This window comes from Suricata suricatta, chromosome 17 (assembly GCF_006229205.1).
Source record: "Suricata suricatta isolate VVHF042 chromosome 17, meerkat_22Aug2017_6uvM2_HiC, whole genome shotgun sequence".
NCBI lineage: Eukaryota > Metazoa > Chordata > Mammalia > Carnivora > Herpestidae > Suricata > Suricata suricatta.
The window spans coordinates 41888426-41912897 of record NC_043716.1 but is presented as its reverse complement, the minus strand read 5'-3'; the positions used below and the strand labels follow the sequence as shown (position 1 = coordinate 41912897).

The following is a 24472-nucleotide window of genomic DNA, read 5'->3' as shown; positions in this document are numbered from 1 at the left end:
GAGCTTTTTTTTTTTTTTCTGGAGGGAGGGAGTGGAGCTAAGAGGGCTAAAGTAATGTTCCAACTGTTTCCTGCATTTCCCTCCATTCCCCTGCCCCCGCCCCGTGCACTCCAAGGCTCGCTGGGGCAGTGTGGTCAGACTGCCTCAACTCCGTGCAAATGGAGGAAAGAGGGGAAAGGAACGATGTGGAGAACTCCTTCCTGCCTCTGACAAAAATCCCTGCTGAGTCAGAGTCCTGGGGGCCTTTATAACCCTTTGAAGGTGGCCTACTTAATGCCCACAATAGGGCGCTGGTTTCTCACTCCCAGTAGATTACATAATTCCTTTCCCAGCAGCCCCAGGGTCCAGAAGCGCTCAGCAGATCCCTCTGTGATAGATATACCTTCAGAAGGAAATCCGCATCTGGCTCCTGTCCCCAGTCACTTTGGGTCTCCCAGCAGCGCCTTCTGAATGGACCAGAGTAGGTGGGCACTTGGCCGCAGCCCTGCAGTTGTGTGGTCTAAGCTCAAGAGAGGGACTTGGCGAGGTTGCCCAGAGGGGGAGCAGCCAGGGGCCCAAGGGAAGCCTCTGAGACACACATGCTGGTCCTTTCAGGGGAAGGCGCTGTTGGGATGAATGTTCAGGGGCTTTGCCGGGTCATCGGCATGGAGAAGGTGGCAGAGGGCAGGCAGGGCGCCCTGCTCTTGTTTCGGCCACCTTGTGGTTGGGCTGCCTCTTTTTCGGCTGGGCAGAATAGAAAGATACCTCTGCAGGGTGTGCGATTCACCAGGACAAGTGGGTGCGCACCTCCTGACCTGTGGGTTTGCAGGCTCTCCATTTGTGCATTCCCTGCACCTAGTATAGTGCCAGGCACATAGTAGGTCCTGAGGGAAATAGGGGGCTGTGTGTAGATCTGCTATGGGCAAGGGAAACCGCAGAGGAAGCTCTGCACACTCAGACGACCGACCGCCCCAGGCCCTGGGCCCCCTGCTTCTCCAGGCAGCCCCATATATGGTAGCCCATTTGGTTCAAATCTTGGGGCTACTGCTTAGTAACTGTGTATGCGTGGGAAAGTTACTTAACCTCTCTGAACCTTAAGGTCCTCTTCTGTAAAATGAGGATAAAATACTTCCTGACAATACTGTTATGATGATTGAATGGGATTAAAGTGCTCAGAATGGCGTCTGACGCACAGGAGGCACTAAATAACCATGAGCGATCATTAATTATCGTTAACATTCGTGACCTGAAGGCGGGACAGGGATTGATGACCCTGGGTCCTTGTCAACATTATCGTTTCATTTGTCTCTGATGTCATTAGTCAATAATTCTATCACTTTCTGGCACTGTGAGGGTTCATGCCATGATTTTATGAGTTGCCAAGTCTGTGATGAGCTTTGGCCCTGGGGACCCACCCTCTCCCTGCTCCTGGCATGTGAGAGGACCCCCAAAGGCCCCAGCTCAGTGCCAGCCACCCCGGCCAGATGCCCGTCCATCTGTCCTGGTCCCTCCACCCCACCCTCACCATCTGTCTCTACCAGTGCCCATCGGTCTGGGTAGGCGTTGGTGCTGGAAGACACATAGCACGTTATCAGCGGCTGCTGTGGAGGGTGATGGATTGTGCGCCACGAAGCCAGCCAGGCTGGGCTGGGCCGCAGGCAGGGGCACAAATCAGTGGGGAATGAACGGTGTTCATCATGGCCCGCCACCCCCAGGACGGGTGACACCTGCATGGGCTCTGAGATGTCACTCTTCCAGAGCACAACAAGCAAGTTAATGGAGGCTGACTTGGCCCAGTGCATGGGGCGCGTGGGCAGGACCTCTCATCTCAGACCCAGCCTCTGGGCAGGTCTCTCCCCTCTCTGTCTCTCTCTGCTGAGCTCCAGGCTCTAGCTCAGGAAGTTTCCTGTCCCCCCTGGCCTAGCTTAACCAACTTTTACAGCCAGGTGCTCCCGGCTCCCGAAACCTCCCCAGGCTTACTGCTCTTTCGTCCTCAGCCGGCCCATGTCATTCCACCAAATCCACCTGCTAGTCTTCAGTCAACTCTAGCTTTGGCTCAGAGCATTGGCTCTTTTCTGCCGGGTCACACTCAGAGTCTCTCAGAGACTCACTGTGAAACCTACTCTTTCAGGAAGCCTTCCTGGATTCATTCCACCCCAGTCTATCCTCCCTGCCACCTTCCTTGCAGTGAGGAATTCATGGCAAATGCCTTCTCATTCCAGCTGTGCAGTAAGCACTTTCAAAAGTCTACTGATGTTACCAACGATAATAAATAACATTCAGTAGTGGGGCACCTGGGTGGCTCAGTCGGTTAAGCATCCAACTTCAGCTCAGGTCATGATCTCACCACTCATGAGTTCAAGCCCCATGTCAGGCTCTGTGCTGACAGCTCAGAGCCTGGAGCCTGCTTCCGATTCTGTGTGTGTATGTGTGTCTCTCTCTCTCTCTTTCTCTGCACCTCTCCCACTCCTACTCTGTCTCTTTTTCTCAAAAAAAAATAATACTCAGTAGTGGTATGGCTTGCGACAGCTTATGACATATTGCCATAAAACGTAGTGCATTTAGTTGCTGCAGATCCTTGAGGGAGTTACCACCTTTCCCTGACTTTACAGTATGGGCAAAGTGAGGCTCAAGGGGGTCAAGGGCATGCTCATCCTTGTGGCTGCTAGAGGGATCCCAAGGGCAGAAGGACAAGACAGCGCCACTGTGAGCATGGACCTTATTAGCCTTCTCCAAGTCCAGTGCTCTCCTCTCCTCCCAGACTCCCCCCACGGTGAAGGACCAGCAGGGCAGGAGGCGGTCGCTCCGAGGTGCAGAAGCCTCCTCCCTCCACAGGCCCAGGATCAGAAACGGATGCCTTCTGTCTCCCCGCTAGTGCTCCGTGTCTGCCTCTCCACCAGCACGCCCCTTGTGCTCTGCTTCATAGTAACTGTGTTTGTGGGCCTGACTCCCAGGCCAGACTGTGAGCCCCGTTTTGTTCCTCTCCTGCCTCTTAGGGAGCCCAGGATATAGTAGGTGCTCAATTAATGAGATGGTTTGAATCAAGGGGAGACCTGAAGAGGAAACTGAGTCACCAACGAACAGCGGGCCTCCCAAGACCCTCAGGTGCAGGGCCTCCCCCTCCTCACCTTTGCAGCAGCCGCATCCCCAGGACCCTGGTTAAAGTGGCCAGGGTGAGGGTGAGGGGCCCACACCCGAAGTTGGCAAAGACCTGGCTCTCCCATGTGTCAGTCTCCTCCCCTGTACAAATGCTGAGTCTTACACTCTTGTCAGAAGAAGCAAGATAATTATCCAAAAGTACTTCGTCAATGGTGTGCTTATACAAGTTATTAGTAATATTTGTGGTTATGCAGTATTTTCTACTGAAGAGGCGTAGAGCACAGTATTAAAAAAACGAATTGGGGGCATGCCTGGGTGGCTCAGTTGGTTGAGCCTCCGACTTCGGCTCAGGTCACATCTCACGTTTGCGGGTTCGAGCCCCACGTCACGCTCTGTGCTGACAGCTAGCTCAGAGCCTGGAGCCTGCTTCTGGTTCTGTCTCCTTCTCTCTCTGCCCCTTCCCCTCTCATGCTCTGTCTCTCTCTGTATCAAAAAGAAAAAAAAATTAAAAAAAAAAAAACGAATTGGGAAGCCAGGCTGCCTAGGTTCGAATCCTGGCTCTGGGACTTGCTAGTTTTTCTCTGTGCCTCAGTTTCCTCAGGTGTAAATGAAAATTGGGGTAACATATCTCAAGTACCTCCAACAGTCCCTGGCACGTCGTTAGCACCCTACGGGATTGTGCTTTGGGTATTTGTAGCAGCAGAACCCAGCAGCCTTTCTTCCTGAGGCATAACCCAGCCCTTCGCTCTGTTGGTCTCATGGGCTGTGGTGACATCCCCTGCTGCCCACCCCAGGGCAGGGATGATAACCACATGGCACGCTTGCCAGATGGCCCTCTTGTGCCCGTGGCAGATGCTGAGATCTCCCACTGCTCACGCCAACCTCAGGGTACTCCTCACACAGTGCTCTGCGGGGAGCTCTAAGTCCCTCTGCTATTCCCCCCTCAGGGCATGGCTCTGTGTGGCAGCCCTGGGGGACCCAGGGGCTGGGGGCTCTGGGGACCTGGGATCCTGCAGGATTGGGCTAGGGGAACTCACCGGAGATATTGCTGGCCGGGGACAGGCTCTCGCAGTGCTGGTCCTGGAAGGAGGCGGAGATGGGGTTCAGCCCCAGGAGGAGAAGGGCCTGTGGACACAGGGAGGCGAGGGACAGGGTTAGACTGTGCTGGGAGCTTCCTGCATCCCCTCGCTTCTCTCTCATACACACCTCTTCCCATCCCACCTTTCCTTCCCCCTACCCCCATGTCCTCTGTGCCTGGAAGGGCAGAAGGGAGGCTGGTAACAAGAGCAGGAGCCCAAGTTCCCAGAACAATGGGGAACCTCCTCCCTGAAGCCTTCCCAAGGATGGCCCAACTGTGTCCCAACACACACACACACACACACACACACACACACACACACACACACACACACACACTCCTACCTGCCTACCAAGCACACCTGGGCTCAGAGACATTCTTCAACAGTGCACCTGCCAGCCTCCCTCCCTAGGCGCTCGGACCCAGTGTAACGAGCGGCTTCTGGGCCCTCATCCCCACCCAGCCAATCACCAGTCACTACAAATTGTGCCTCTCTGTTCACCAAGCCCTTTTACATCTGCCGTGGCATGCAACTCCCCCTAGGGCCGGCGTGGCTGTCCTTGTCTGCAGATGTGGAAACTGAGTGAAGGGGGACAGGTGTCTGGAAGGGTGGCTGCCCTATTCCAGGGAGAACTTTTGCCCCCTCCCCTCCCTGGGGGCTCCCTGTCACTCGGATTCCAGAATTTCAGGCCGCTTGGGAGGAGAGTGGCATAGGCCCCACACCAGGAGGGCTGCCCCTTTAGCCAGCACCTTCACATCATCACTGCATCCCCTTTGAGGCCGCCACCCTCCTACAGATTTAGAGTCCAAAGACACATGGCATCCAGCCCTGTGTTGACCTCTCTGGGCCTCAGTTTCCTCACCTGTAAATGGCCCCCCCTCCCAGGTTTCCATGACACAGGGTGGATACAGAAGTCCTTTGTGAGGAGCCTAGCATGCTTTGTGAGGACGGCCTTCTCATTTGTTCACTGCACTCAAATGTGCTGACGGTCTATTGTGTTTCGGGTCTAAAACACCCTCCGCAGGTCATGTTGATTTGAACTTGATTTTTATTGAGTCATAGGTTAGTGGCAAGGCAGCTGTCTCCCCTGGGATCTGATTTTCAAGGGGATTAAGAAGCACATTGGGGGCTGGGGTGGGGGGCATTGTACCCAGCCCCCTCCTTCCATCTGTCGAGACGTGGATGCCAAGGTCCAGTCTTTTTAAAATTTCTCTTAATGTTTATTTATTTCTTTGGGGAGCAAGCGGGGAAGGGGCAGAGAGAGCGGGCAGAGAATCTCACTCAGGCTCCACACCGCATGGAGCCTGACGCGGGGCTTGATCTCACGACCATGAGATCATGACCTGAGCTCAAATCAAGAGTCAGATGCGTAACCAACTGAACCACCCAGGCGCTCCTCAAAAACTTTTTTAAAAAGACAAACTCAGTAACAGTGCTGGGCATATTGGAGCTTGGGGTAAAGGGAAAAATCAGTGATAATATTAAAATATTGTTTATCATCATGATGAGATTTTGGACTACTTTATTTTTGTGCTTGGAGAGAGCGCCTCAGTCACCTCACCCTAGTCCTGGCCCTGCCCTGAGCTCCCCAAGCTGGACACCTGCATCCCAGCCCTTCCCCATGTTGTATGCCTCCCTTCCCTTGGACTCCTCCCCACTCACCCTTTCCCGACTCAGGACCTTCCCCAGTCCTCAGAAGCAACCTGACCTGCCCCATCCCAGAGGTGAGCCTTCCCTGCTAACCCGCCATGAATACCCTCCCCAGCCCCATCTCCCCGATTAGCGCCACCCACCTGCCCCAGGACCTGCTCCTCCCCACTCCTGTCTCATGACAGAGGCAGGCTCTGCACCCTTCTCTCCTACCTTCCACACACGAATACTCCCCACTTCTGGTCGAGTCTGTCCTGCCTCCAACCTCCTGCAGGAAGCCCCCCACCCCCCGGACCCTAATGATTCACCCACATGTCCCCTCATCACTGTGCCTGAGTCCTTAGTGGGCTTTGTTTATTCTATTCCCTTGCTGGCACGCTCCTGTCACATCATGGGGGGTCTTTCTGCTCTCACTGGGCCGAGCTCCAGGCTAATAGGCACACCCGCATCCCTGCACCCCCGATCTGTGCCCAGCACTCCACTAACTCCCTCCTAGGACGTGGAAGGGATTAGAACAAACCCATTCATCTGTCTGCCCCCAAGGAACTTCCAACACTTTATTAATCAGTAATGAAACTTCACGGTCCCCAGAGAGATGGAGAACTATCTTTACCCTCATTTTCCAAATGAAAACGCAGGAGAGAGAGAGAGAAGGGAGCCAGGAGAACAGCCAGCGGCTCTCGCTCGCTCGCTAAGCAAAGAGTAGTGTCCTCACTGACCAACCCGCACTGCTCCACTCAGCACGGTCAGCGCAGACCCAGCTCTGGGCTGTGCCCAGAGGGGGACTGCTCTGCTGGGGTGGCCAGAGGTCCCTTCTAGAAGGGGACTAGAAATCCCCAGCTTGTCACTCTACGGCCGCCTCCACCACCTCCCAAGACACACACACACACACACACACACACACACACACACACACACGATGGAAGTGGGACTCCCAGAGCCACTTCAGAGCTGGAAACACCCTATTTGAAAACAGCAGCCCCGCTGCCTGACATCCCACCGTTATCCTTCTAATCCTGACGCGGTGCTTTGTGCTTTGTGCCTTGGTCTTTCAAATCCCCCTTGAAAGCACACTGCGTTCTGTTCGCACTGAATTACTCATCATGGCCCAGCCTGGGGACCCCGCTGCTGTCCACACACCTTTGCCCTTGGATTGCTTTGCCCACGCACCCCTCTCCTGGCCCACCGCCTCACCTGGTGAGCCCTGCAGTCCTCAAGAGCCATTTCCAGAACCCTCCCCTTGGCGGCTCCTTCCCCAGCACTCCAAAGCAAAGCGACTCAAGTCCCCTGTCGATGTGCCCAAGCCCCCCTGCGTGTGCGCTGAACCCAGGTGCTCACGAGACTCATGAACGGAGACCCCCGGGGAGTCCTCAATGCATGAAATCACCTTGGTGCAAAGCACTTACCCCCTCGGTTCTGATTAATGGCAAATACATAGGCCAGAAGGTCTTAGCTTTGGGCCTTTATGTTGTGGGGTTTACAGAAGAGCAGAGCAAATCCAGATTCATCATGAAGCCAGACCGTATGCCATGCAAAGGACAAAGGACTCATCCTTGGCTGGCTGCCTACAACCCTGACCCTTCCATCTCCTCGGATGTGACGGTTCACAAAGTCATTTTCTACCAACAGGGCTGGCACCATGCAAAGAAAAAATGCTTCTTAAAATTCCGGAACCACCCTCTCCTCCCAGGAAAGGTCGCTCTGCACAGAATCAAGGCCTGGGCCACGTTTTTCTCTGAGGAAGGGTTTGTAAAGGCTTCTGGCTCATTCCTGAATCCACTTCCACGAAAAGTCTGGAGTTTTCCATGTATTTCTCCCCACCACGCACTGATCTCCTCCTTAACGTTTACCAGATTTCTAGCTCCTTCCACAGGTAATTACTGCATAATGGGAACAGACCCCCAGAATTTCCAAGATATTGTTTGTTTTCTTCCAAGTCCGAGAGTCCTTTTTTTTTTAAACTTTTATCTGTTTATTTTTATTTTGAGAGAGAGAGAGAGAGAGAGAGAGAGAGTGAGAGAGCATGTGCAAGTGGGGAGGGGAAGCGGGGAGAGACAGGGAGAGAGAATCCCAAGCAAGCTCCATGCTCAGGATGGAGCCTGATGCAGGGCTCGATCTCATGACTACAAAATCATGACCTGAGCCACAATCAGGAGTTGGAGGCTTAACTGACTGAGCCACCCAGGCGCCCCTAAAGCGTGGGTCCACACGAAACACGAGGAGGTGTGAAACCCTGTAATTAAATTCGCCGTGTTGTGTCTTGATGGTCATTTTCCCGGGAGGGCACAGAGCTCCCTCCACTGCTCAGGGAGGTCTACACCCAAAATACATGGCCAGAGCTCACGGTGGATGAGGTCGCATCAGAGGCCCAGGCCAAATCACACCAAAAGTGGTTTTGGCCTTGGAACCACCACTTTCTCAGGCCGTTCCCCTGGCTTCTTCCCTCCGTCACTAAATCTAGCTGCTGGCTTCTCCTTTCAGAACCGCTGCTGACAAACCAACTGGTGGGGACTTTATGAGGTTTACTATGTCCCAACAGGTGGTAGAGAAACCCAAAATGGCCAGGGATCTGTGGCTGGTGGGGTGCCAGGCTCCCTCACTAGGAGATGCCTCACCTCTGCACAGCAGCCTGGCAGCCCAAAACCAAACCCGTGCCTCAGTGACCATTTCCTTCCCCACCAAAGAGCTGAACCTTGAATGTTAAATCTGAGAAGTCCAAGTGTGTGCTGCCCCTGGACTTAGAGCATGACTGTCGCAGTGGGTTCCTGGCAGGAAGGGGCACTGTTCCGAGGAAAACAGACAGGGCGGGTTGTGTGCGCTCGGTTTTATAGCTGAGTCCGAGGTCACAGAGCTGTTTTTAGCAGCTGGGTGGGGACTGGGATCCAGGAGGCAGGCGACCTGGGTCTGTCTTTCAAGCAGATAGAAGCTGGAGGAAGGGGGATGGCCCAGATCAGGACAGGGCAGGAAAGGAGGGATGGCCAGGAGAGGGAAGGTGGAGGGGCCCTCAGAGGGGTGGGCTGGGGGTGGGCGTCTGACAGCTGCGGCCCATGCCCCGCACCCAGGCCAGCGCAGTGGCGGGAATTACTGCCATCCCAATTCCCAGTGTGGCTCCGGCATAAAGGTTAATCACACCCAGACATGCTTATTAGAGGCCATAAATAACTATGCCGATGAAGCTCAGTTCGCTCTTTAAGGCACAAAAGTGCAATTTCCTTTGATGGGATGATTGGGTAATTAACCTTTTAGGGAGGGTCCTGAAGGGCCACTGGAGGGAGACGAGGGGAGGCCTGGAGGCACTGGGGGCAGCCCCCACCACCCAGGAGTTCACGGTGAGCAAGGAGAAGGGCCTGCTTCTCTCCCCTTGCATGACTCTGGTCCCAGGCTTGGGAGAACCCCCAGGAAAACCTCATCTGGGGGCCATGGACAGAGCCATTGCCACATTCCTGAAAGATCCCTCCACAGATCTCTCCTGCTTCTGCTGAGTTCTGAGCCCAGTGCCACCACTGATTTGGTGACTCTGGGTGAATCACCTGGGCCCTCCAGGCAATGAGGTCTTTCTTACCTGCACTGCAGGGATGTGGGCCACTTGGAGGAAAAAACAGAGAGAGAGATCACTTCTGAAATTAAAGTTCTGCATATGTCCACGGACCAAGTCCATGATTTGGTCACTCTGGGGCTCGGAATCTTCCTTGATTATCAAGAGAGATGAACGAAAGCAGGGCTCTCTCTAGATAGATAGATAGATGAAATGTCTTTATCCATTCATTGAATGGACACTTAGACTGTTTCCATGTCTCCACGATTGTAAATAACGCTGCCACCGAGCATGGGGACGCACAAGTCTTGGAGACAAGGATTTATTTCACCTCCTTCAGCTATGCACGCGGACAGTGGAATTCGTAGCTCATACAAAAGTGCTATTTTTAATTTTTTGAGGAACCGCCATACTGTTTTCCACAGTGGTGGCACCAAATGACATTCCCAGCGACATGTCCAGAGGTTCCCTGCTCTCCCCATCCTCGCCAACAGTTGTCATTTCTTGAATTTTTTATAGTACTCATTCTAGCAGGCGATCGCTCACTGTGGTTTCGATAAGTATTTCCCTGATGATGAGTGACTGCCTTTTCATATACCTGTTGGCCATCTGAATATCTTCTTTGGAAGAATGCCTATTCAGGCCCTCTGTCCATTTTTAATTGGATTATATGGGTGTGTGTGTGTTTGCTGGTGAGCCGTACACATTCCTTATATATTTTAGATATTAGTCTTTTATCAGATATATGGTTTGCAAAGTGTAGCCTTAAAAAATTTTTTTTTAATGTTTATTTATCTTTGAGAGAGAAAGAGAGACAGAGCACAAGTCGGGGAGGGACAAGAGAGAGAGGGAGACACAGAATCCGAAGCAGGCTCCAGGCTCTGAGCTGTCAGCACAGAGCCCGACACGGGGCTCCAACCCATGAACTGTGAGATCATGACCTGAGCCGAAGCCGGACGCTTAACTGACTGAGCCACCCAGGCGCCCCTAGGTTAAGCCAAGAGAAGAAAATCTAAATGTGAAAATGAAGAGGGTCATAAATCAAGAGTTCTTTAAAAAGCCGGCTCCCCTGTTGCATTTAAAAACTAGAATCTGGTTTGCAAAACATATGCCCGGTCAACTCTTCCTCTTCCGAGACAGGTCTGTGCCTCCAGGGCATAGACCTACAGACGCAGAATGATGGGGGGGCGGGGCCCACGTGCCACAGGGCAGTTCCCCCCCCTCCCCTGCACGGAGGTGCCAAGCAGAGGGGTCTCTGGGGGCTGGGATTACAGGCTATGTGTGAGCAGAACTGAGACCCTCTGCGAGCATCTTCAGATCCACACAGAGGCACCCTGGAGATCAGCCAGGGTAAAAACAGACTTGGAACAAAGGACAGTGACGCCGGAGCCCTTTCCCGGCCCTCGTGCCTGCCCAGGGCTTTTGCCCCCTGAGTGGCCTCCACTCCCCATCCTGCCCAGGCCAGGTCCTTGCCCGTCCCTCCCTCCCAGCCTCTTTCTGTGACAGCCACAGTCTGTTCCCACCTCGAGGCAAAGAGCCTATGTGTTTCTCCAAAAGTGGGTGGGTTGGGAGAGATTATTTTAGGCAGATGAGAAATAATTTATTGTTACATTTAATTAAGTTAAATTGGTGTTGTGCAGAGAGGAAAAAATGGAAAGGAAAATCTCCTGCCTACAGATCAGGGAGGGGGGCCTGCCGGGGTGTTCCTCGCCTCCACCCCTCCTCCCTGGGGTCCTGGGCTCACCGTGTGCCCTGCCCCCACCCCTTGCTGCTTCTCTCCTCTGCTCCCATAATAAGGACCCTCAGCACAGCTGAAAGCAGTGGGTGACTGCTTCAGCCACCCCAGGGCCAGCGAGGACCTGCGAGCCCCCAGTCTGGATTTACAAGACCTCCCACGGATCCCAGATATACTGGCCATTGGTCTGTTTGGCTGCCTTCGTGGCCTCGGTGGGGCCTGGCACAGAGTGAGTACCACTATGCATTGAACGAATATGTGACTGACCGAGTAAATGGATGAACAAGTGTGTTTTTACTCTTTGCCTTCTTTGACCACGAGGTCCCCACCAGGACATTTCCTATTTCCCCTTTTCTAGCATCTCTTTTCCTCTGGCCACGAGGAGCTCTCTCTTAGACACTTAGCCCTTCGTTCCTCGGAGGGATGTGCTGAAGACAAGAACATTTTGGGGTGGGCAGTGCAGGGCTGAGATCCTGTTCTGACTCTGGCAAACTTGCTCCATGGACACGTCACTCCCCTGCCCCCTTTCCTGCCTCAGTCTCCTCATCTGTCAGATGAAAAGGGCAGTGCGTTCCCTACATTCTTTTCCAGGTCTGAACAGGCTGTGCCTTCAAGATATACGGGAGAGTAGAAATCAGATCTACAACTCTGGGGCCAGAGAAATCCACGTGGAAATCTTTTATCTGCCCCTTCCTTCCTGTGTGACCTTGGGTGACTTAGCTTTTCTGAGCCTCAGTTTCCCAATCTATAAATGGGGCTAATAGGGATGAACCAGTTACACCCTCAAGCTCTTGAAGAGATTCAACAATACGGTGCATTTAAAATAGCCCGGGGCCAAACACATGGTCAGCAGTTAACAAATGGTAATGAGAACTATTATTGACTTTGTGAAAGTGGCATCCTTCCCGACTTGGCCCTTCTCTTCCGAAGTTCCTGGACAGGTCCCCGGGCCACCCAGGGTATGAGCACCCACTTTCCACCAGCACTCTGTTCCCTTCGACAGTGTGTGCTGCCTCTCTGTGTGGATTCGCTGGGCACAGGGGAGGGAGGTGGGGGTCAGGCAGTGCCCGGAGCGCTGCTCACCTCCCATCCCCTCTGTTCTCCTTCTGCTGCTCCTGCGTTCCTTCTTGCCCTCTCTTGGTAAGATTCCCTCTCAGATTCACTCATTAGTATTTTCTCATAGTTCATGGCCTTCATCCTCCATGCCTCCCTCCCACCTACCCTCCCGTCTCTATCCTGGTCTCAACCTCTCCAGCTCTCTGGAGTCTTCACGTCTCCATTTTTCTTTCCTTCCTTTCTTTCTTTCCTTCCTTCCTTCCTTCCTTCTCCCTTTCTCCCTTCCTTCCTTCCTCTAAATTCCAGCTTTCACTGAAGGCTTTGCACAGTGCCAGACTCTCATTTTTCTCTTTTAATCCTTCTGGACCCCAAGAGTCGGAGCCTTCATTCTCTTCCCACTGCACAGATGACAAACTGACGCATGCGCAGATGGTAACATGCTCGAGGTTGTTTACCACAGTGAGTGGAGGACCTGGGCTAGGAGCCGTGCTCTTCTGCTGGGACTGTGCCCCTGGGCCAGGCCGCCTGTTCCCCGAAGGTCCTGCCTCCCTTCCTACGCTGCACCCCCCCCCCCAGCATAGAGCCCTCGAGAAGAGACGCAGGTTTTCTTCGCCTCTTGCTCCCCGGCTCTGCGCCACCGCCCCGCTTCCTAAGAGCTGGCAGCGGGATTCGGTGGGAGACACCGGTGGGACACTGTCAGGGGACTCGGGAAGGGTTGAGCTTAGTTCTCAGGGAGACGTGGAGCCCAGCTGAGGCTCTGATCTGGCCCCTTGCTCCTGGAGCCGTGAGCGGCTCCCAGACTCTGGGAAACCATCTCTGAGGGCGTGGGAGAGGCATCTGCTACTCTGGGAGACAGAGTTGAGATGCTGGGACAGTGTGTGAAGTCACCGGCGACACAGGTGTCACTACCAGCTGTGCTCTCCTCGGCTTAGCCTGCTCTCTGACAAGAGTAAAGGGAGGAGGAGTTTGGTGTCGGCAGAAAAGGGACGTCCTTTAAGAAGCCGGTCTTAAAAGGGGTGGGAAGAGGCTGGGAAGGCAGAGTGAAATCATTTGACGTGTGGAAATCAGGTTGTTAGAAAATGACTAAAGATTTTGAGGCTGGCTTTTCTGGAGAAGTGACTGCCTTCCAAGGCTGAGGGTTGGTTTCAAGGGGTTCCCTGACCGCCAAACCCCGTCGAGCAGAGTAATTTATGGCAAAGATTAACTATATACTCATCCGTAAGACAGGCAATGGCCCTGTCAGTTTCTTTGCCTGTAAAAGGAGTGAACTGAATGAAATCCAAGGTTTCCAGACAGTCTTTGGCATCCGGGAGATTGAAAATTCTGTTTCTCAGGCTTCACCCCAGAGATTCAGGTTCAGCAGTCCTGAGGGGAAACTCAGGAGTCCATTATTTAATGCTCCCCAAGTGACTCACCAGAAGTGAGGGTTAACTGAACTAACCCAGTGGTTCTCAACTGGGGGCAACTTTGTCCCCCATGAAACATGTCTGGAGACATTTCTGGAGGCCAGGGAGGCTGCTCCACACCCTCAAATGCAGAGGGCAGTCCCCACAGCAAAGAATGGCCTGGCCCCAAATGTCAACGGTGCTGAGATTTGGAAACCGTGGGCTGGAGGGCTTTGGAGCATCCTCCTGGATCTGAAAACAGGCACCTGCCAGCCCATTATGGAAGCTAGGAGGCGGGTGGAAAGCAGGTGGGGGAGGGGAAGAATGGGAGAACAAGGGAGCAGGTCTGTAAGACAAAAAGAGGCCCTGATGCCACTCCATCCAGCAAGTGCCCTGTGGGACCTTGGACCAGTCATTCACCAAACTCCTGGCCTCGGGCTGAAGGCAGGGCTCCTTCGAGAATGGGGGTGCCTGGCCACCTGGGCAGATGGGGGGGTCCCTCCCCTCACTGCTGGTGCTGCTCAACGGGCTTCTCCAGGCCGGGGTGTGCACGGGAGAAGCAGGAAGGTGCCGGCCTGCGGATGCAGCCAGTGCAGGGGGGTGGGCAGCCCAGGGAAGGCATCGTGCGGCCGTCTCTTCCCCAACACAGGCAGGCGGGGCTCGTCCAGCCCAGGCTCCGGAGCAGCCTGTCCCTAGGGCTGGCACCTTGGAGGCGGGAGGCAGAGCCTGGCCCTGGAGCACTAGAGAAGTCCGGCTCCCTTATCTTGGGCAAGCCCCGGGGCCAAGGGCTGGAACCATCATGGGGCTGCTGTCTGCGAGCGATGGGGTGAGCCCACAGCAGAGGAAGGACGTCCCTTGTCTCACCAGAGCGACCACCGAAGGTCACAAGTCTTCCCCTGACCTTAGTGCCAAGGTGCAGTTTGATGAGTGAAAACCAGGAGTAGGAAGGGGCCCACGCAGCACTGGCAGGGGCAAGGGCTCTGAGGAAGCCAAGGATTCCTTCCACCCTCCTGGCCGCCAGCTCTTCCGGCCCGACCAGCCGCTCTGGCTGTCGCCGAGTCCTGATGGCAGGACACGCACAGGTGCGGAGCACGGCCGGCAGCCAGGCTCCCATGAAAAGTGAACCAGGGGGTTCCAGCCCATGAATTCTGGCTCCAGAGGAGGGCTTCAGACCAGCGCCACTCAAGCAGTGGTCCCGAGCGGCCGACACTTGTCACTGAGAGTCAGCATTTGGAAACCCTGATGTGACTGTCCTTGCTGTGACACCCTTGCATGGTGTCACTAGACTCATCTCCTTGAACAACAGGGTTAGACCCAGTCCGATGTTGTCCACCTCTCCGGGGCAGCCGGGTCCTACAGGCCGCATGGTCATCACTGCATTAGGACCAGGTGCCAGTCCGCCATGTGGTCCTTCCCTGCAGCCTGTTTGAGAAGCCCTGCCTGGGCCGGAGGAGAGCTGACGATGGCGGGCGTATCAGGGAGGCCCCCTGGAGGAGGCTCTGTGGTTGAGGCCGCGTCCAGGGCAGCGGAGGCTGGGATGGGGGGGCCTCCCCACAAGAAGCAAGGGGGTCTCACCCAGGGAGTTTTATTGGGGACGGGCCCCTCACCACAGAGGCATTTCCTCTTTTATTTTCCCTTGTGGCCCAGACGAGGACCAAGCCTGATGAGGCTGTGTGACTTGCCCAGAAGTGGCACCTGGTAGGCACCAAACCATCTCAGCTTTAGGGTCGGTGCCGCTTCTCGGGCTGCTCCGCTCCTCGGGGTGCACATGCACCCCGGCATTTCCCGGCCTGGCAGCAGCATTCATGGCAGGGCAGGGCTCTCGGCTCGGCAGGCTGGAGAGAATGACACAGACACCTGCCCCGCCCCTGCCCACAGGGGGTGGGGGGTTTAGGATGTGGATTGAGAAATGGGATCCCCTGATGGGAGGCAAGAATGGACCCACTGCCTTCCTCCAGAGTCCTCTGGCCTCGTCTGTCTTGCCTGGCTGGTCCCTGTCTCGCTAGGAGCAGAACCAGGGCAGCGGCAGCGATGTGGAGGGAGCCCCTGGGCTGCCACGGGGCCGCCTCCCCCAGCTTCTGCTTGGGGACCTAAGTGTCCTGCTGTCTGAAGCCCCCAGGGGGCGCCTGGGTGGCTCAAGGTGGTTAAGCATCGGACTTCCACTCAGGTCAAGATCTCTGGGTTCGTGGGTTGAGCCCCACATCGGGCTCTGTGCTGACAGCTGGGAGCCTAGAGACTGCTTTGGATCTGTGTCTCTCTCTCTCTGCCCCTTTCCCACTCACTCTCTCTCTCAAAAATAAATAAACATTAAAAAAATGAAGACCCTGGGGTTCCGAGAAGGTTCTTGCACCGTTATCCTCAGCCCAGCTCTAAATCTCCCTCTAGCAACGTCTCCTACTGACCCTGCCCAGAGCCCTCATGATGCAACGTGATGCTCTTGCTTTCACACACGGCCAGACGCCCCCAGCGCTATGCAAACCGAGGTGGGACAACGGGCAGGGCTGGAATCGCTCAAAGTTACTAAGCAGCGCTGACAGCGTAGCATTGGATAAGCCATTTAGTCATAAATCCACACGCAGAGGCGGAGAAATCTATCTGTCTACCTTGTTATTTCTGTGTCTCCTGTCGCCATAGCACCTCCGCAGGCACGGGCACTCCTGTGGCAGGAGGCCCCTGAATTCCACATCTGTGATGTGCCGTGTGTGCACAAAGCACTGGACTAGGTGCTGGCGACCTTGTTTTTTGTTTTTCAATTTAAGAGACTCCTCCGGCTCTGACAGTTCCGAATTTATGACGGGAACAGGAGCTCGGGTGGGGGAGTTGGTGACCAAGGGTCCGTGAGGGGTGTGGTTAGCGAATGTGTGGAGGATCCTGTTGTCCAAGAGCTGTACTTGGACTAGAGGGCTTCCTGGAAGAGGGGGTAGGGGATAGTTCAGGAAGATTTTGGTGGACATGTCAATCAGGGTCAGTGCAGAGACTGGGAGTTAGAGGTCCCACAAGGAGCATGGCCAACGGCAGGGTGGCAGTTAGACATAAGTATTCTGGTGGGAAGGGGGCAGTGTGACTGAGGCGGAGGGACAGAGGATGGATGGATGCTGGGAGTGTCTGATTCTTCCACCTCTAGAATGGGACAGGAGGACTCCGTGAGGTCATGAGTGTGGGCCCTGGCACAGAGGCCTCTCTGTAAATGGCACATCCAGCCAAAAGAAGCTAGGCAAAGTGGAGAAAAAGGGCAGGAAGAGGAGGGAAAGCAGGGCCACAGACCAAGCCCAGGACACCTGCCTCTGTCCCAGGGCCAGCCTCTCCACCTCCCAGCCAGGCACATGTGGCCCAGGGGGTAACCATGGAAAGTGACCATACACTCCCACTGCTGAGCCCACAGCCCCTGGGTGCCCGGCTGCTCCTCTGGGAGTCAGTCCTCCGGCCCTAGCCCCGAAGCTGGTGGATGCCACGCACCAGCCCTGTGGGTTTGACTGTGCTTAGAGAAGACGGGACAGGATGTGACCATCTGAGAGGGTAGCAGGTGGGGGGACAATATTGCAAACATTACAAAAGTGGCTCAAGATAGACAGACAGACTGCATGTGTAACCAGTGAGGACCACAAAGGCAGTAGGCTGTGTTCCTTCTGAACTTGGGGGGAACTCAGCCCTGGTGGCAGTGGGAAGCCGGGGAGGATGCGGGGAGCACTCCCGTGTGCGCATCACACGCATCAGCAGCCTCCACAGCCTCAGAGCATCCCTGCTCCTCAAGAACGCTGGCGAAGGGCTGGGGCAGTGATTCTTGTAGGAAATGAAGTAGGGAAATGCTCCCTCTGGCCTCAGACACAGTGCACACATTCTTTTGGGCGCTACGGAGAAAGTATAAAGCAAGAACGGCCAAAAATGACACACGGGTCTTGTTTCTTGCTGCTACCCGTTTCTCTTTTCCTCTCCTCTCCCTTTCTCCCTCCTCTGTCCTCCAGGCCTTTCTGTCTGGTGTCAGCTTGAGGCAGTGGTATTCATCTCCACCTCACCTTTAGTTTCTGTCTGTCTGCCTCTCCCTCGTTATCTGTCTGCATGTCCACACCTTATCTAATAACAACGGCAGGCCCATGGCCTGCGGGGTCTTTGTCTCTGTTAGTGGGATCCGGGCCCCCAGTGCAGGGGGCCTGGACCCCAGAGAAATGCATCTTCACCTTCCCTCCCCAGAGGGAAGACTCTGGTGGACATGTCAGACAGGATCGGTGCAGAGACTGGGGGGCAGAGCAGCCAAACCCCTTCTGCACCCAGTTTCCTCCTCCAGCCTGCATAGTCCAGCCCCGCATCCTTGGGCCTCCTTCCCTCTCACCCCCAACCCAGCTCTACCCACACAGTGTCAGGGTGGCCCCTCTGGAAACCACTGAGCCCTTCCCACACCCTGCTAAGGAGGCTGAGGAAATATGGGTCAAAGCGGAGAAGTCCCCGCCATAAATGAAAATGTCAAGTCCCTGCTGTAAATGTAAATGAAATGTCGCAGCCGTCTTTTGCCCTAGCCCATCACCCCAGGGTAGGCTCGCCTCCAGGCTCTTCAGCTTTTGGTACCTGCCAGACACACTCGGCAGAACATTGTCCCAAAGGTCCCCTAAGTGTCCCACTGTGCCTCAGGACAGTCCCACCACCTCTTAAAACTCCAAATTGTAGTCTGACAGCCTAGAACAAAGCTACGGAAGCAGCTGGACCAGTCTGGCCAGTTTCTGTCCCGGACTCTGACCTAGGTGCCCTGGCTCACCACCAGACTGGCTGGAGGTTGGGGACAGACTGACAGGTGGAGGGGGGCAGGTGCGTACCCCATGAAGCCCTCCTCTAAGCACCTCACAAGGGTGGGGGTGGGGTGCAGCAGGGCCAAGGTGGGATCATGAACTTGCCTGTGTTTATAGGGCAGGAAGGGCACTCCCCAATATCTTCATTTGTCCCTGAAACAATTTCACGGCTGCTGCATGGACCGTTGCCAAAGAAACGTTTGGCTTGCGCCTTTGAGTCGGCAGCTCTGTGGACAGGGGACCCGTCTCCCAGAAATGCATCTCAACACGGCCATTTCACAGGAAAGGAAGCTGATTCCATGCTCCGCAAGCTTCTCCCCTCCTGCCCTCCCCACCCGCCTTTCTCCATGTTGCCGAAGCAGACACCACTTACTCGGAAAAGGTTAATAATCTGTTGCTTAATACATTCCAACTAGTTGTTTTCAAAATCATTGTTTGCATCAGTGAGTTAATCATGTTGTATTATCCTCCCTGCATGTCTCCACTTTTATTATCAAACGATTTCACGTATGTTAGATGTCCGGAGCGCCAACTGCAGGTGTCTCTGTCCTTTGACCTTTGCCCTCAGCTGACAGCAGGGGACCCCATCCCTTTTCCCCTCAGGGACTGTGACAAGGACTCTGGGACAGGGGGAGATTCTCCAATGCCAAGCACTCTTCTCTCCACTTCCTATTTCCTCACCCCTCCTTTGATGGTCTTCTTTGGATTAATAAAATTGGCCATATTTATTAAGTGACTACTATGGTGAATATTTATGAAGCACTTGCTATAATGCAGACACTGTGCATTTGTGCTTAACTTCACACCTGACATCTTATGAAATCATGACAATGAATCCCTTAAAGTAGGTACTCTTTTCTCCCTTTTTACAGATGAAGAAACTGAGGTTCAGAGTGATCACCTAACTTGCCTGGAGCCCACATCTGCTTCACGTGATGTCCCCACCTGCATAAGAAGATGCTGGGCACCATACTGGGTAGAGCGAGGGAGGTGGCCAAGAGCAAGTCTGAAGACAAACGCTAAAAAAGGACTCGGTGATCTTAGTGCCAAGGGACTCTGAGAATCTAAGTAGACAGGCGTCATTCGTAATGAACAAATTCATTCTTTGAATGTAAAAACAGTAGCTAAAATTGAGACTTGGCCTTAACTTCAAAATGGACTCACGCTTCTTTTTGATGATGCCGTCGTTGGTCAGGGAAGAGTCAGAGCTGGGAGAGATCACCCCGCCTCGCTCTGCACAGAGGAGGAAACAAGAAAGGCTCCAGGTCACCTGCTGCCAGCCAGCTCTCCTTCCAGACACAGCAAAGGGGCTAGAGTTTCGCGAGCCAAGGCTCTACTCTCAACGGATCCTCTAAATCACTGGGGTGCTACACTGGCTGTTTGATGCCTGCTGTCTTCCTTCTTTTGTTCATTCCTTTTAAAAATAGTGTCCTTAAGAGGAAGTTCCATCTTCTCTGCATCAGAGATGGCTTTTCCTGCTAGAGTGGTTTTGACATGACATCTCCATCCCTGGGAATAGCAATGGGTCCACTCTGATCGTGCAGTAGGAAACCCGAAGAAGCAAGAATAATGCCATCCATCCAGTCAGCAAACTTGTGAAATTCCTACTATATGCAGTGGATTCTTAGGCTCAGTGCTGTGAAAAGGGAAAGATGCAAAAATGCTGCATATTGAGCGTCTTCCCAGTGTTTCTCCTGCATGATCCCTCTTCATCTGAAATAAAAGCAATCACCTTGCACCTTTTTCTGAAAACAAACTCTGTGTCGGTTGCTATTTCAGGTACTTTTCCATGTATAAACTCTTTCATCCTTAGCTCAACCTTTTGAGTTAAGTATTGCCTCCATTTCATAGCTGGGGTTACTCAAGAACGGAATCCAACTTCCAAGTACCAAGGTCCCATAGCTGGGGAGGAGCAGAGCTGGGAACTGAATCTGCTGCACCCCACTTTTCCCAAGTGAGGTCATGGCCCTAAGGAGTATTTGGAAACAGATTTTTCATAGAGACATGAAAGGTACAAGGGAATCTAGTCCAAAACCCCTGTTTACAGTAGAGAAATTGCGGCTCAGAGATGGACGGTGACCTACCTTAAGTCACACAGCTGATCAGATGCACAACTGAGACCGAAGTCAGATTTGCCAAATCCCAGGCTGATGGTCTTTCTACCCCATAACTGCTGAACGAGAAGCCCCTGTACCTAACGCCTTCCTTCTGGCCACACCATGGCCAGGGCTCGGGTCTATGGGTTCAGCACATATCACGGGCCCTGGGGATACTGCCAAGGAGCACCTTGGACCCTCCAAACTCCTGTGCAGCTAAACCTCATTGGCTGCTGATGTTGTCTGAGGAGCAAATGTCAGAGAGGGTGAGAAACAGATTTTCCACTTGAGCTGATCTTCACAGCCTCTGCTTTTCCACAGGCCCGTATCCCCCTTGGGAATTGGACAGACCCCCCCCCCCTCCCTAGAGTTTCATATCCAATCCAAATGGCCTGCCTGGCTTTCAGCCCCATTTTCCTCCTTTGCATCTGGTTTGTGGCCAGCCCAATTGTCCCCACACAGCAAGGCAGCCCGTGGCCCCACCCTGGCCTCACTTTTTTGCCTTGTGCCAATGCCCCCCTTAAAAACCTGCTCCATATTACCTGTCAAAGAAAGAGTCTGGGAATGGTCCAAACGTGCGCCTGTCCGGGGATCCAAAGCACATCCGCTCACACACGGTACGCAGATGCTGACAAGCTCCCTCTGGAGGCTTGGGAATAACACGGGCCAGACTGGGCTGTGACACAGTAAGTGACAGGGTGTGCCCGATGGCCACAGTGGTGCCCAAACCTGCACTTGAGAAAGGGCCTACAGGGAATATCTCAAAAATGATAGCAGTAGCTGTGTTAGGAGGGTGAGGGGTAACAATGGTCCCTCTGGTTTCTAGACTGTGTGTTATGCTTCGAGATTGCTCTTATGATAAGAACACCAGCAATAAAACCAGCACTGTCTTCCGAACTCACTTTCCTTGAGGCGCCTGAGTGGCTCAGTAGAGCAGCTGACTTCGGCTCAGGTCGTGATCTTGAGGTTCGTGGTTTGGAGCCAACAGCGGGCTCTCTGCAGTCAGCACAGAGCCCGATTCAGATCCTCTGTCCCCCTCTCACTGCCCCTTCCCTCTCCTCTCTCTCTTAAAAATAAACACTCAAAAACAACAGTAAGAACTCACTCTCCTTTACTAACCCCACGAGCCTTTGCCTTCTCCACCCTCATACTCCCGGAGCCCACCACCTCTTGGAGCCACACTTGGTCCCCCCTCGAGGAGCTGCAGCGGGTGGGTGGGTGACCCAGAGGTGCTCGATCCCCCTCTCTCCTGGGGGCAGAGACAATATTTCACCTGTCCCTTCCTTTCCATCCACACACATTCACCTGCACTGACTCTCCCCCCAGTCTCTGTAGCGGGTGCAGTCTAGGCCCACAATAAAGGCCCCAGAGGGGTCCTTTCCCGACACTGGCTAAGACAGTAAGTGTTGGGGACCAAACTGGATTTTGGATGAACTCCCCTAAACGCAAACTGACAGAACTAGGGGTGCCTGACTGACTCAGTTGGTAGAGCAAGCAACTCTTTCTTTTTTTTTTTCTTTAACGTTTATTTTTGAGAGAAAAACAGAGCATGAGCGGTGAGAGGCAGAGAGAGAGGGAGACACAGAACCGGAAGCAGGCTCCAGGCTCTGAGCTGTCAGCACCGAGCTCAACACAGGGCTCAAACCCATGAACCGTCTGTGAGATCATGACCTTATCTGAAGTTAGACGCTTAACCAACTGAGCCACCCAGGCGCCCTGAGCATGCGACTCTTAATCTCGGGGTCGTGCGTTCTAGCCCCATGTTGGGCATGGAGCCTACTTAAAAAAAATAGCAATAAAAATAAAATAATTACAGACTAACAGAACTGTCTCGGTTCTCATCTGGCAGAGGTCTAGGATGAGATTTAAGTGGCTTAGAACATTTGCTGATAAAAACTACAGAACAAACCCTTAGAACAACAGTGCCTTGATTTGAATTCTGTCCCACCACTCGCTGGCTGTGTGACCTTGAACAAGCTACTTAGCCTCTCTGTGCCTCCGTAATAATTCCTACTTCCTAGGGCTGTTAAGAAGATGAAATGACTTAATACTTGCAAAGCAGGTAAAACAATCCCCAGCAAGTTGTGCGTGCTACATAAATAGAAGGAACAAGTAATTATTTAACTGAAATGAGCATTAACTGGCCATTCATTCACTGCCTCTCCCTCATTCGGTATTTATTGAACACCTACTGAGTTCATTAGGCCAGACATAAAGGGCACACACATCTCACCATCTAGTAGGAAAACACAAACACGCATAACAACAGAAAAAAAACCATTTTTGTTCTTTTAGGAAAACGTGACGATTCTAAGCAGAGAATTACACAGGATTCTAAGAAAGGCCGGAGAAAGAACATTCAGCTATTACCATGTAAACTTAAAAAAAAACCTACACCTACAGTTCAGTTCTCTGAATCCATTTAAAAGATCCAATTCAGTTTAATGACTTGTGAATTCAGAGCCTGGTTGCCTACACACTAGCCTTTCGGAAAATATTCCCATTCAATGCCATCTATTTAACCTCTCTGGTTGTTTTTCTTCCTATCGCCCTCTCCCAGGCCTGATCACCCAGAAAATAATCTCTGGGTTCACCGCTCGTCTGCAGTTAATGCGTGGGCGATATGGGTTCAATCAGACCAGTTTTTAAAACAGTTTTTAAAAACAACTTATAAATATTTGGGAGGGGAGGGAAAGGATGGAGAAAGCTTCAGTAACATGTAACGTCTGCACCGACTACCTGGCCGCTGTTACATTTTAACTTTTAAACTTTGGTTTAACTCGAACCACGGTGGGCCGGTGTACGTACAGCTGGTTTAATAACTGATAGAAAACTGAAATTCAGTCAATCCGCACCCGTCCCCCAAATCCAATTACTTCCAATGCAATCCCTTTTAAATGCTCTGAAGCCAGTTAAGCTGGTGTTGTCTGTGTTTGTAGCCCAGGCCGTCCACACCGACCCCGCGGAGTCCGGATCCTTCGGCGAGAGAGCGGCTCCCCGGCGGCGGCGCGGAGGCCCACCCACCTGTCCCTCCGGCGGCTGCTTACGCGCCTACACTCGGCGAGCCGAACCGCTTTGGGAAGCGCTCGGCACTGGAAGTGGCGGCTGTCGCTACCCGCGGGCCGGACTGACGACACCCCCAGCCCTTCCCCGGAGTACGCAGCCCTCCGGCAGCCCCGTCGCCCCCTCCCCCCCAGCCTGAGCCGGCAAGCCCCGGGCGTGCGATCTGGCGACTTTTCTAAACTCGGGGCGCCGGAATCGCGTCGCCAGAGCCCGAGCTGGAGCAGCTGGCGCGGCCGGCCGCGCGGCGCAGGGACCCGCGAGCGCAAAGGCTCAGGGAGCGAGCGCGGTGCTCCAGCCGGTCCGCCGCGGCGCAGGAACTGTACCCGCAGCCGGATGCACCGTCTCCTCCCCGGAGATTGCGATATTGATCAAAGGCTGGGAGACATGGGGGACATTTATCTCCCCGGACTCGCAGCTTTCCGAGCAAGGAAAGGGGCAGGAAGGAGCTCCCAAGAACCAGGGCGGGGGCGTGCGGGGGGGCGGGGGCTGGTGAGAGCGTGCTGGGGTCGGCGGGGAACCCCTTTTCCCGGCCTTCGCGTCCCGGGGTCGGGGTCTGCACGGGAGGGTGGGAGGTGGAACCAAGTTTTCACTCCCAGAGGCTAAAGCGATTCTCCGCACAGAGCTGGTTGCCCGGGTGGGCGGACCCCCTCCTCCGCCAACAGCCCGGCAGCTTCGCCACAGTGATGTCTTTTTTCAGTTGAGTCCTCCCCGCCCCCGCCACGCCGGCTCCAGAGGTCCAGCGAGAGGGACCTGTGCACAGTCCTCCCCGGTGACCCCCATCAGACCCACAGCCCACCCGCGCCCCGCGCCTGCTGGGGGCTGGCGACGCCCGCTCCACGGAGCGGACCGGCTCGCTCTTACCTTGACCAGTCCGAGCTGTGGGCGCCCTCCCATCCTCGGGCTAGCTTGGTCACCGTCCCGAACGCCTGGGTCCCTCGGACATCCCAGAGGGGCCGGCCGGCGGTTGCGGGCTGGGGCGGCGCTGGCTGGGCGGCCGGGCTCCCGTGTCGCTGCCCG

General features: G+C 54.2%; 1 protein-coding gene across 2 annotated transcripts in view; it reads right to left on the bottom strand.

Moving 5' to 3' along the window:
* Positions 1 to 24466, bottom strand: part of CRHR1 (corticotropin releasing hormone receptor 1) — a 47681-nt gene extending 23215 nt beyond the window's left edge. For both annotated transcript variants that reach the window (XM_029928599.1, XM_029928600.1), the window contains exons 1-2: positions 24317 to 24466; positions 4116 to 4203 (exon numbers count right to left, since the gene is read on the bottom strand). In XM_029928599.1, coding sequence (XP_029784459.1) covers positions 4116 to 4203; positions 24317 to 24349 — 121 coding nt within the window. In that variant the 5' untranslated portion in view covers positions 24350 to 24466. The remainder of the gene's footprint in view (positions 1 to 4115; positions 4204 to 24316) is intronic.
* Positions 24467 to 24472: the final 6 nt, after the last annotated feature.